The sequence below is a fragment of the Halichoerus grypus genome, chromosome 4, assembly GCF_964656455.1.
Source record: "Halichoerus grypus chromosome 4, mHalGry1.hap1.1, whole genome shotgun sequence".
In the NCBI taxonomy this organism is placed as follows: Eukaryota; Metazoa; Chordata; class Mammalia; order Carnivora; family Phocidae; genus Halichoerus; species Halichoerus grypus.
This window is the reverse complement of record NC_135715.1, coordinates 193856464-193868480: the sequence shown is the minus strand read 5'-3', so window position 1 is coordinate 193868480 and position 12017 is coordinate 193856464. Positions and strand designations below refer to the sequence as shown.

Here is a 12017-nt window from a genome sequence, read left to right as displayed (position 1 = left end):
GGAAACGTCTCCTCAAGTCCTTTGCATGCTCTTTGGAATTTATTTTCTTACTGAGTTTTGAGAGTCCTTTATCAGATTTGTGCTGTATAAATGCTCCTCCTCAGCTCTGTTTCCTTATTCTCTGACGACGTCTTTTGAAGAACACAGCTCTCGATTTAGACAAAGTCAAACGTACCCTTTCTTTTCTTTTTTATGGGTCGTGCCTTTGATATCTTACTTAAAAAGTTTCTGAGGGGCTCCTGGCTGGCTCAGTTGGACTCTTGATCTCGGGGTCGTGAGTTCTAGCCCCACATCGGGTGTAGAGATTACTTACATAAAAGAAATTTGAAAAAAATAAAAAAGAAGTCTGACTAATCTGAGGTCACAAGGATTTTCTGCTATGTTTATTCTAGACTTTTAGATTTAATTTATATCTGATAAATTTTGAGTATTTCTAATATATGGTACAAGGTAGGCAGGGTTTTTGTTTGTTTTGCATATAGATATCCAGCACCACTGGATGAAAATGTTACCCTCCTCCCTTTCGTTGTCTTTGTGCCTTTGTGGAAACCCAGCTGTGACATACGTAGGCCTCTGTCTGAGCTACTTATTTAGTTTCTTTGATCTATATATCTATCTTTCTGCCAATTCCACATGTTCATGGTTATAGTCACATTATAATAACAACTGGAATCAGATGTTTTTGCCCTCCTAAATTTGTTTTGTTTTTCAAAATTGTTTCTGTTGTATGACATCTTTGAATTTTCATAGGAATTTTGGAACTGGCTTGTGAATTTCTTTTAAGAATCCTGCTAGGAATTTGATTAGGACTTTGTTGAATCTATACATCAGTTGGGGGTGAATTAATCACTCCCTGTGCAGTATGAGAACCTAAAAAAAAAAAAAAAGTCTTTTCCTTTCTCCCTCCAGCTGTCGTAATTTTGCTGCCAAACATTTTATCAACTCTCACTGTAAGCCCTTCCCTGCATCTTGTTTTATTTCTGCTTAAACAGTCGATTCTCTTCTAACAGAATTTAAATAATAATCGTAATCTTGGGCCATTTTCATCTGTCTGAGGTTGCCATTGACATTCACCTCTCAGGCTCTTAGTGAATTCTTTCAACACTGGGATCGTCCTGATGGAATAAACAAGCCGAGTCTCTACCTTTATTTCATGACAGTAAAAATCCCAAAATTTTCTCTAAAACTTCCAATCTGAAAATAGGAAAAATGGATTCAGCCAACTGATTGTGAAATGCAGGTCAGTTAGAAAAGAGTGTATTTATCATGGAGTGGGAAATTCAGTCTCGAGTTTCCTGCTAAACTGGAAGCATTTTCTTTAGGGTCTGGAAACAGCAAGCGCCACCCCATCTGTAATCTGCGTGTCTGGTTCATCACTCGTTTTGCTGGTCTTGCAGTTGTTGGTGAAACCCCTTCATCCTACAGGCATCCACCAAAGGCACACATATAACATTCTGAATAAACTATAGCAACTGTGTTCATGGGTTTCCTCAAGCTATCAAAAGTGCCGATACAAATATAAATTAGCTGACATGGAATTCTCATGACGGATTAATGAGTCATTTTAAGAAGTTTGCTGGGTAAAGTTTGTATCGTGTGTGATTACAGTTCCTATGCTTACCTATAAATACAAGCACATGCATAACCCTGGTGGTTATTTTGTGTGCTGTGGTTTTAAGCGAGTTCTGCTTCCCTTTATGAACTCTCTAGACTGAATATTTGATAATGGACATTTGCTGTTTCTATTCAAGAAAATCAGTTCTACTAATATCAATTAAAATTCACAGAAGTCCTGCGAGTGAAATTTCAAGTGTCCCATTCTAATTTTAATTAGGCAGATTACAAAATATCCATCGTGCATAAATGGTGCTGAGTTTTCTTGAGTATTTTCTGATTTACTTGTTTTTCTTGGGGAAATATAATGCATGTACGCCTTTAATGGCAACTGCCTTTTATTCCAAATACCAAGCAGACAAAGAATCAGAGCAATAGGTGAGCCTGGGATACATGCCCTGTGGGCGGCTGGCCCCTTCTTAGTCTCTGCATTTTTTCCATTCTTTCTCTCAAAACTCTACGTGTGGCAACAATCCAGCATGACGCAGTGTCACCATTGGCTTCTGCAAGCGACTTCTGCTCCCCGCCACACAGAGCGTCCACGCTGTGCTCCCGTGGCGGGAAACGTGTTTCTCCAGCAGACGGGGAAGCACACGTGTCAGCCCCCTGAGTCAGGGTTCATCAGCCCGGGGCTGGTGCTTGCTCGGTCATCACGGGCCGTGGGCGGCCGCTGTCCCCTCCTCGATGTCCCTGCACATCGGCTAGCGGGACAGTATCCCCCAAAGAGCAGGAGTAACACGGAGACCCTCCCTGCTCTTCTTTCAGGTGCTTGCCCAACCACTGTGAGCACGGCGGCAGGTGCTCCCAGACCTGGACCGCCTTCCACTGCAACTGCACCCGCACGGGCTACTCGGGCGCCACCTGCCACCACCGTAAGTGCTCCGCCCCGCCCCTCCTGCCACCACCGTGAGCGCTCCGCCCCGCCCCTCCTGCCACCACCGTGAGCGCTCCGCCCCGCCCCTCCTGCCACCACCGTGAGCGCTCCGCCCCGCCCCTCCTGCCACCACCGTGAGCGCTCCGCCCCGCCCCTCCTGCCACCACCGTGAGCGCTCCGCCCCGCCCCTCCTGCCACCACCGTGAGCGCTCCGCCCCGCCCCTCCTGCCACCACCGTGAGCGCTCCGCCCCGCCCCTCCTGCCACCACCGTGAGCGCTCCGCCCCGCCCCTGCTGCCCCGCCTCTGCCTCCTCCTCTGGATGCCTGTCCGCGTGGCTTCATCACAGCCACGACCCACGCACGTGCACCAGGATCTGGTTGCGTTCTAGGTGGCTCACTTAAAGTCACTTACGTAAACATAAAAATTGATAGGAAAGAAGAAGACAACGCACAAAAGGAAAATAAACGTAAGAAAATCCATTGTAATCAGAGAGAAACCTTAAACAAAGTCAATCATTCCTAAATTAATCTCTGGTTGGGTTTCTTGTGTTGGCCACAGTTTTGCTTCTGAGCTTCCTGGCAGCACCACACAATGGAAATGTGATTGTTACTAGGTTATTAATGTTCACAGAAGTAAACAGATTCCCAGGAGAATCCGGGTAGGACCCGGAGGTCTTTTGATGGTGGTGGTGATAATTGTAGGTTCATCTGTTGGACGTCTTAGGTGTCAGGCCCTGTTCTTTGCCTCTTGTTCATTACACAATCCCATCCGCACTATGGGCATGACCGAAATCCCATTATCCGGTGAGGAAACAGCCGGTTCTATAACTAGTGTGGGTTTCTCACCCATAGCATCACCGAGGTTTGGGGCCAGAGAAGCCTGCTAGGGCCGCCCTGCACACTGTAGGACGTTCAGCCGCATCCCTGGCCTCCACTCACTGGAGGACAGTAGAGCCTCCCTCTATTTTCTCCAAAATTGCCCCAGGCTGAAAGTGCCGCCTTGGTGAGATGCTCTGCATTTTTTATATAATTTAACCTTAGGAGACTCATGGAAGGCAGGCAGGCAGGGATGCCATGGAGCCCTCTCTCACAACGGGGCCTGGGTTTTGGGAATGGGACCCACTGAGGATCTCAGGGTCTGATCCTCGGGGAGGACCTGGGACCAGGACCCAGTCCCACAAAGACGCTTGGAGGAAAGGGAAGAAGACGATGATCAAGAAGGGCTCTGGGCACCCCCACCTTCTCAGGCTGGCTCCAAGTTGGCCACGGGAGGGAGGGGAGAGGAGGTTCCAGAACCAGAGCCCAGGGCCTGACGGGAGGAGGAGCCCCCACAGCTCTGTCTCCTCTCGTCCATCCCCCGTCATGCCCAAAACAGAGCCCTGCACAGAGCAGATGCCTGGTAGATGTGCTTTAACGGACTGACTTTTTTAGTTTAACTCTTATGAGTGACTGTCAGTCCTCGGGCTCTGAGGAAGCAGTTGGAGGATAAATGAATGGGCTCTGCTTCTGCGAGCCGCCTGACCCACCCAAGTTGGTATCACCGTTGTTCTCCCCAGAAGAGCAGATGATCCCCAGTAACCTGCTGGTGAGGCTGCTCTGAGACACGGCCGGGAGGGGACTAACTAGCCCAGGTCACCCCCTGCTCTTAATCGGGGTGGGAGGGGCGAGGTGAGGGGACACACTGTAAAGAACAAAGGTTCACGTGTTCCGGGGACATCTGCCAGCAGATAAACTCCAGCCAAACACTCGTGGTCTGGTTCCTGGTGACAGGACAGTGCAGCAAATTCTGCACTGGACCAAGTAATCGTATTTGCCTGTAGAGTCTTACCAGCATTATAAGTCTAACCCTCCTACCTCCTTCATTACCTTATCACACACATTCCTTTAAACAGTGGTTCCGCATTTTCAGATTTGGTCACATTTCCTCCTGGAGGGTGAATATTTGCTATGATGCAGAACATGGGGTCTCCTTCACCTCCTCCTTAGAAATGTAGGACTCTCCCTCCATCCCATTTCCGGTGACTGACTGGTGGTTCTCCCCAGCCCTCTACGAGCAGTCCTGCGAGGCATACAAGCACAGGGGCGAGTCCTCAGGGAGATACTACATCGACCCCGATGGCAGCGGACCCCTGCAGCCCTTCCCTGCATTCTGCAACATGACAGGTGAGTCAACAATTTCAACTCCTATTAAACACGAAATCACAGCCCAGTAAGTAGATTTGTACCTGCTTAGCAGCTTTATTAGGATAATCTTGTGAGAGTAGTTATTCAATAGAAGCATTTGATATAAATCATTAAAAAATAGTTCAAAAGTGAAAATTCATAATTATGTCATTATTTACATGCATGTACTCTGTGGAATATTTAATAATACAATTTTGCCTATTAAATCCTGAAACAAAAGGTTTTTCAAGACTTATCTGATTGGATTCATGGATGTGCAAGTCAAAAGCATTTTCACCTGGTTTTTTTTTTTTTTTTTTTTTTGAGATCTTATTTATTTTAGAGAGACTGAGAGCACAAGTGCAGGGAGGGGCGAGAGGTAGGGAGAGAGAGAATCTCAAGCAGGCTCCCCTCTGAGCACAGAGCCCCATGCCGGGCTCAATCCCACAACCCTGAGATCATGACCTGAGCCGAAATCAAGAGTAGGACGCTCAACCGACTGAGCCACCCAGGCGCCCGCATTTTCAGTTTTACAGTAAAAACTGTGTACATTTCAGCTAGACAGCTTGCTGGCCTTTGAGTGAGTGTGAACACGCAGTGTGTGTGCTTTTGAGCTCCTTAATTCCCATGCAGAGGCAGGCTGCTCTCTCTCTAATCGCCACATGTGTTTCTGTGATTGCGGCCACATCCCCGTGTCCTGTCCACACTGGAGTCCATGCATCCACCCCTCAGCCCACGCTGCCCCTCGCCCCTCGCCCCCGGCAGGACACCTTCCACAATGCGTCTCTGCATTGCTGTGTGACGTTAGCTCCAGTCTCCAGACGGAACTGCCTCCTCTTTAAATTTTCTACCTTGCTGTTTCTGATAGTGTTATCCAGATTTTAGAGTGTCTCCCTGGGCACTAGGTTGGATACTATCCCCCCCAAAATTCACATCCCCCTGGATGCTGCGAATGTGACTGTGTTTGGAAATAAGATTTCTGCAGATGTGGTCCAGCTGAGATGCGGTCATGCTGGGTGAGGGTGGGCTCTGGGGCAAAGGCCAGTGTCCTGATGAGGGGAGGGAGACTGGGGACCAGGGACACAGGCGGGAGGGGCCACGTGACCAGCCGAGGCCGGCCAGAGTTCCAGCTACAGCGGCAGCGCGGCCGGAGGGCGCGGTCCCGCCACCCCCTCACTCGGGCTCTGGGCCCCGGGTGTGGGAGAACTGACCTGGGTGCACGAAGCCACCAGGCTGTGGTGCTTGGTTTCAGCAGCGGGGAAGACAACACACCCTGTTGCAAATTCCCTGAGGAAAGAACCATTTCTGGATAGATTTTTTTTTAATGATTTTTGAATAGTTTAAAACCATTCCCATGAAATTTTTTATTTTCTGTCTCCTCAATTCTCAAGATAAAATCTGAGTGTTGCTGCCTTTAACCAAATTATTTGAACAAACGTGAGTCAGGCAGGTCTTCCTCCCGAGGGTGTGAAGCGGCGGGGATGGAGCGGCAGCGCGGGGCTCAGACGAGCCTTTCCACACCCGCGCCCAGACCGCCGGTGGAGACACGGGTCAGTTCCTGACAGACAGCTGGGCCCAGTAAACAGTGAGGGGAAGTCCGAGGCTGGTATCTGGGGACCCCTGGTTCCGCAGGTAAACACAACTCCCTTTGGGGTGTCTTCTGCCCGGAGGCAGTGCGTGGCCACCTGGTCCCGGCTGCACCTGACGTTCTCTGCAGACAACGGGCACGCGTGCTGGGAGCCCCTCTGGGTGGGCAGGAGCGCGGAGTCGTGTCTGGGTGCGCAGCAGCGTGGAGCCCTGTCTAGACGCGCAGGAGCGCGGAGCTGTGTCTGGGTGCGCAGCAGCGCCGAGCCCTGTCTGGGTGGGCGGCGGCGCGGAGCCGTGTCTGGGCGCGCAGGAGCGCGGAGCCGTGTCTGGGTGGGCGGCGGCGCGGAGCCCTGTCTAGGCGCGCAGGAGCGCGGAGCCGTGTCTGGGTGGGCGGCGGCGAGGAGCCGTGTCTGGGCGGGCGGCAGCGCGGAGCCCTGTCTAGGCGCACAGGAGTGCGGAGCCGTGTCTGGGCGCACAGGAGCGCTGAGCCCTGTCTGGGCGGGCAGGAGCGCGGAGCCGTGTCTGGGCGCGCAGGAGCGCGGAGCCGTGTCTGAGCGGGCAGGAGCGCGGAGCCGTGTCTGGGCGGGCGGCAGCGCGGAGCCGTGTCTGGGTGGGCGGCGGCGCGGAGCCCTGTCTAGGCGCACAGGAGCGCGGAGCCGTGTCTGGATGTGCAGCAGCGCGGAGCCGTGTCTGGGCGGGCAGGAGCGCGGAGCCCTGTCTGGGCGCGCAGGAGCGCGGAGCCGTGTCTGGGCGCGCAGGAGCGCGGAGCCGTGTCTGGGTGGGCGGCGGCGCGGAGCCGTGTCTGGGCGGGCAGGAGCGCGGAGCCGTGTCTAGGCGCACAGGAGCGCGGAGCCGTGTCTGGGTGCGCAGGAGCGCGGAGCCGTGTCCGGGCGCGCAGCGGCATGGAACCTCAGAGGGGAAGCCTGCTCCCGGCCTGTCTGCCCACCAAGTCCTCCTGGGGGTCCATCGACCAGACTTGTGGGTGCAATGATGGTGTGTCTGAGTGACGGCCAGGCCTTGACCTCTAGAAGAATGGAAGATGTGCCTTCATGCGTGGTGCAGGCATGTCACATGCGTGTGCCTGCCCCAGGGCTGGGCGGCGGCAAGAGCACATGCGGTCCTCTGTTCGCAGCTTCACCTCAGCAGCCTGTGTCCTCCGCCTCGGACTCAGAATGGCCACAACAGCGTGAGGGGCCCTGACCCCTTCCGGATGCTGTCCCTTGCCGCAGGGTGAGGGGACAGCAGGCAACCCAGCCGTGCGGGTGTGTTTAGGGACGGGGCCCTCGCTCGACACTGCAGATGCCAAGGGGGTGGACTTGCTGAGGCAGCGCAGAGCGCTTGGCAGATTCTCAGCGGCAGTTTTCTTGACCTTCGTTGTGAGTTCAAGGCCAGGTGATGAAGTCATTTGTCCCACCGACACCTTCTGGACCCTAACATTTCCTCTTTGTGGCCGCAGTCAGCACTGGCCATCCGGTGGCAACGGCGCGGCTTTGCTCTCCCGTCTCTCAGTCCCCGGTGTCCTGGGGGCTCGCAGACCACTCGCTCGCTCCAGAGCCTCGCCTCCGAGGAGGGCGCTATAACAGGAGGGCCAGGGAGATGCAGGAGAAGGAGAATGGGGCTGACTACGACCCCAGAGAGTCTCTGTGGGATGGGAGGGTGGGCAGGGAGCACAGTGGTAGGCGGGACGGGCCCTCATCCAGGCAGGCTGGGCACACGGGGAGGGCAGCTTCGGAGGAAGCACCCCACCCAGGGGGGCATGAGACTCAGAGTGGCCACTGAGGCAGGGCCCCAGACCTCACCCAGCCTCCTCAGCCCCAGGAGTCATGTGTCTCCTCTGTGCTGGGAACAGGCCAGCAGGCGACAGGGACCCGAAATCCAAGGTGGGTGGAGAGTCGTCTCGGCTCTGAGGACATCCGGGGTTTTCCTCGGGGCAGCCAGAGCCCCAAGAGCCCTGGGAGTGGTCTCGGGAGGTGCTGCGTGGCAACCCCCTCTCCTGGGCTCTGGGTCTCTGCCTCCCTGGGGGCAGCGAAGTCACCACATCCCTCGTCCCAGAGAACAGGGTCAGGTGCCAAAGGCTCACGCCTTGTTCAGGGGACAGATAACTGACCTGTTTATGGCGCTCGCAAAACCTGCTGAAGTCGTAATGGGAGTCGGACGACTTGGGAAGGCAGAGCAGGAAGAGAGCAGCGGGGAGCCACCAGGGAGCGCGTGGGCTGGGCTCCTCAGGGGCAGCGGCCGGAGGGCAGCTGGGGCGGCTGCTGCAGGGGCTGCGCCCCCAGAGGCCGACGGCTCCCCCTCACGTGTGCCGGCAGAACGGGTCTCCAACACGTCTTGTGGAGGAACGAGGCCCGTGCGCCCTGCCCGGACAGAACAGGGGCCGCGGCCGCAGGACGTGGGACCCTCATCTCTGGGGGCACCTCTGGCTCGCCACCACAGAGGAGGCACGGCTGCCGCCTCCCATCAGTGGAGACATTTGGCACAGATGGGACGGCCTCTCGGTGCTTGGGAGGACCATGCGATGCCCTCAGGTCTTCGAGGCCGATTTCCACGTTGGAGCTATGCGTGTCTTCTCAGTTTCCTCCTGGGGACGCGGCCCCGCCGAGCAGACGTGCTGTGCTCCCGTCATTGCTTTGTTTGGATTTACCTTCTGTGTGAACTGCACCCCCTGCTCTCTGATGGGTTGTCAGGTAGGACGAGGGTGTGAGTCGGAACCTGGGGCGTTTTAATGCTAGAGTGGGTGTCACGGTTTCGGTCCAGATGAATCCAGCCCCTGAATGAAACCAGCCTGATGGGCCCAACTGCTCCCCAGCTGTGTCCAGAGGGCGGCCCGCAATTTCCACGTCACATGGGCTCCAGGGGTGGAGCAAACAGGGACCACACGGTCCACTGTCACACGTCCCCGCAGCCATCGCGCTCCAGCGTGAACCGTGCCCAGCGACCCCAGGTCTGACCCCACGAGAACAGGGAGGCACATGCAGGTGACCCCAGAGCCCCAGCCCGCTCCTCCTCCTTGGCCGTGGAGGCACCAGAGCAGCAGAAGTCCTGACGAAACGAGCTACAGCAGCTTGCGAGGGCACCGCCACAGCGTGCCACACGGCGGGCGGCTCACACAGGACTCGGCCGTCTGGCTGCTCGGCAGCTGAGGGTCCTCCGTCTGATGCACACCGACAGCCACGGACGGGGCCTGTGGCTCCGGCAGGAACCCCAGACGCACAGGACGAGGTCACACAGAGTAGCAAACCAACAAAACCAAGTCCACGCGGCTGCTTTCCAGGCCCCTTAATCGGACAAATCCCAACAAAAAGGGACAATTTAACCAATTCCTTTTCACAGATGACACTGGGCGACTGGACCACACAGAGAGAGTCCCGGCAACGGGGATTAGAAGAATCCACGTCCCCTTGTGCACCAGCATTCAGCATGCAGGGTTCAAATTCCAGCCACCGTGCCAGGTAGACAGATGTGTGTCCAGGTAGATGGAAGTGCCCCAGGTAGATAGAGGTGTCCCAGGCAGACAGAGGTACACCCAGGCAGACAGAAAGTCCATCCAGGTAGACAGATGTATGCCCAGGAAGACAGAAGTGCATCCAGGTAGATAGAAGTGCCCCAGGTAAATAGAAGTACACCCAGGCAGACAGAGGTGCATCCAGGTAGACAGATATATGCCCAGGTGGACAGAAGTGCATCCAGGTAGCACAGGTAGACAGAGGTGCCCCAGGTAGATAGAAGTACATCCAGGCAGACAGAGGTACACCCAGGCAGACAGAGGTGCCCCAGGTAGACAGAGGTGTCCCAGGTAGACAGATGTGTGTCCAGGTAGATAGAAGTGCACCCAGGCAGACAGAGGTACACCCAGGCAGACAGAGGTGCATCCAGGTAGACAGATGTACGCCCAGGTAGACAGAGGTGCCCCAGGTAGACAGATGTGTGTCCAGGTAGATAGAAGTGCACCCAGGCAGACAGAGGTACACCCAGGCAGACAGAGGTGCATCCAGGTAGACAGATGTACGCCCAGGTGGACAGAAGTGCATCCAGGTAGACAGAGGTGTCCCAGGCAGACAGAGGTGCATCCAGGTAGACAGATGTACGCCCAGGCGGACGGAGGTGCATCCAGGTAGACAGATGTACGCCCAGGTGGACAGAAGTGCATCCAGGTAGCACAGGTAGACAGAGGTGCCCCAGGTAGACAGAAGTGGCCAGGGGTCACGGCACTGTCACAGGCCATGGTATCTCGCCCCGCAGAGCAGGGTCAGGTGTGGGTCCAGGAATGCCACTTCTCCTTGCCTCTCAGGTCTGAGCGGAGCAGGTGTGATGCCCCAGTGACCTGCAGAGAGCCTGCAGGTCAGTGCAAATAAGAGGAACACAGGTTGCTGACAGTGGGAAGAATAGAGTGTTTGTTAAAGCAGAAAAGCCATTGTTTGCCTTGCATTACTTTAGGTTATTAGAGAAATTTAATAACTAAGTTATATGTCTTTTTCTCTCCCATAAATGTTGTCTGGCTAAAAATCCAGAAACACCCACTTTCACGAAAGGACCAGCTCAGGCATAAATGACACACACCATCGCAGGAAGACCGCTCTCCCCCATGATTTAAGGTTTAGAGTCCCATTTGCGCTGAGTCTGCGTCTGCCCACTAGAAGGCGACCGGCCGTGCTGAGGGTCCAGCGCAGTGACGCTCCTCTCCTTTCTCTCCCGCTCCACCGTGAGACACCCCGTGGACCGTCATGCAGCACAACGGCTCAGGCCTCACCAGGGTCGAGGGCGCAGACCAGGAGAACCCGCACCGGGCGGCGTTCCGGTACGAGGCCAGCCTGGAGCACCTGCTGGCCACCATCGCCCGCGCCGGGCACTGCCAGCAGCAGCTGGAGTTCCACTGCAGGAGGTCTCGGCTCCGGGACTCACGAGGTAGGTGCCCATGACGTGCACGGCCCCACCAGCCCCGCCAGCCCCAGCCCCCAGTGGAGGCGGCACGGAGCACAGGTCTAGCTTGATCCAGGGGCAGATGCTTACCTTTCTCCATCCTATCCAGACTGACTCTCAGGGCTGCTTCAGGCTGTGCCTTTCTTCCTTCTGACCACTCACTGAGTCACTGTTTCTTGTGTCCTGTTAGCGCCTCGAGTCCCGGTCCCCCAGTCCTCACTGCTCTTCCCAAGCATCTGGCCCCGATTTTCTACTATTTCACTCTTTATGAAGGAACGTGTCTTTCTGGACATGGCTCCCACCGTGCGTGCTCCTGTCTGGGAAGCTCTCAGGCCCCGCTCCGTACTCCCCTGCAGGGTCCAGGGACCCCCAGGCACGACCACTCTCACCTAACCCCACACTGGCTCCTCAGCTCCTGGTTTCCTAGTGTGGAGGCTGCACACGATTTATGGTACAAGCTCATCTGAATTTTGCAAATCACTCCTCTTTTCACCCACGAGGGAAATGGCAGAAAAGTGTATGTAGCCTCAGATTAAACCCACTCACTCAAGGTTGCTTCTTCTGCAAAGGAGCACCTGCAGATTAAAGGGAAGGACGGCCAAGGGCTTCCACTGGTGGGTCAGGCTCTCCCGCTCCCAGGCAGACCCTCCTGCCTCCCCCCAGTCTCTATGGTACCTAACAACTCACAGATGCAACCAGAGGCCCCAGGTGTTATGACAACCTTTGGAGAATCACTGTTGGCGGGAGAGATGAGCGATGTAGAAAACACACTTACAAGATGCAGCCCAGTGATGTCATTTCTCTCTGGTTTGAAAGCATAATGGTGAAATAATTAAAATTTTAAAGTGTTATTATCAAA

General features: G+C 55.0%; 1 protein-coding gene across 1 annotated transcript in view; it reads left to right on the top strand.

Moving 5' to 3' along the window:
- The window catches only part of LOC118529503 (contactin-associated protein-like 4), a 144486-nt gene that overhangs the window by 100046 nt on the left and 32423 nt on the right, over window positions 1-12017 (top strand). The window contains exons 11-13 of the mRNA XM_078070040.1: window positions 2380-2486; window positions 4532-4651; window positions 10946-11143. Of these exons, the coding sequence (XP_077926166.1) occupies window positions 2380-2486; window positions 4532-4651; window positions 10946-11143 (425 nt within the window). The remainder of the gene's footprint in view (window positions 1-2379; window positions 2487-4531; window positions 4652-10945; window positions 11144-12017) is intronic.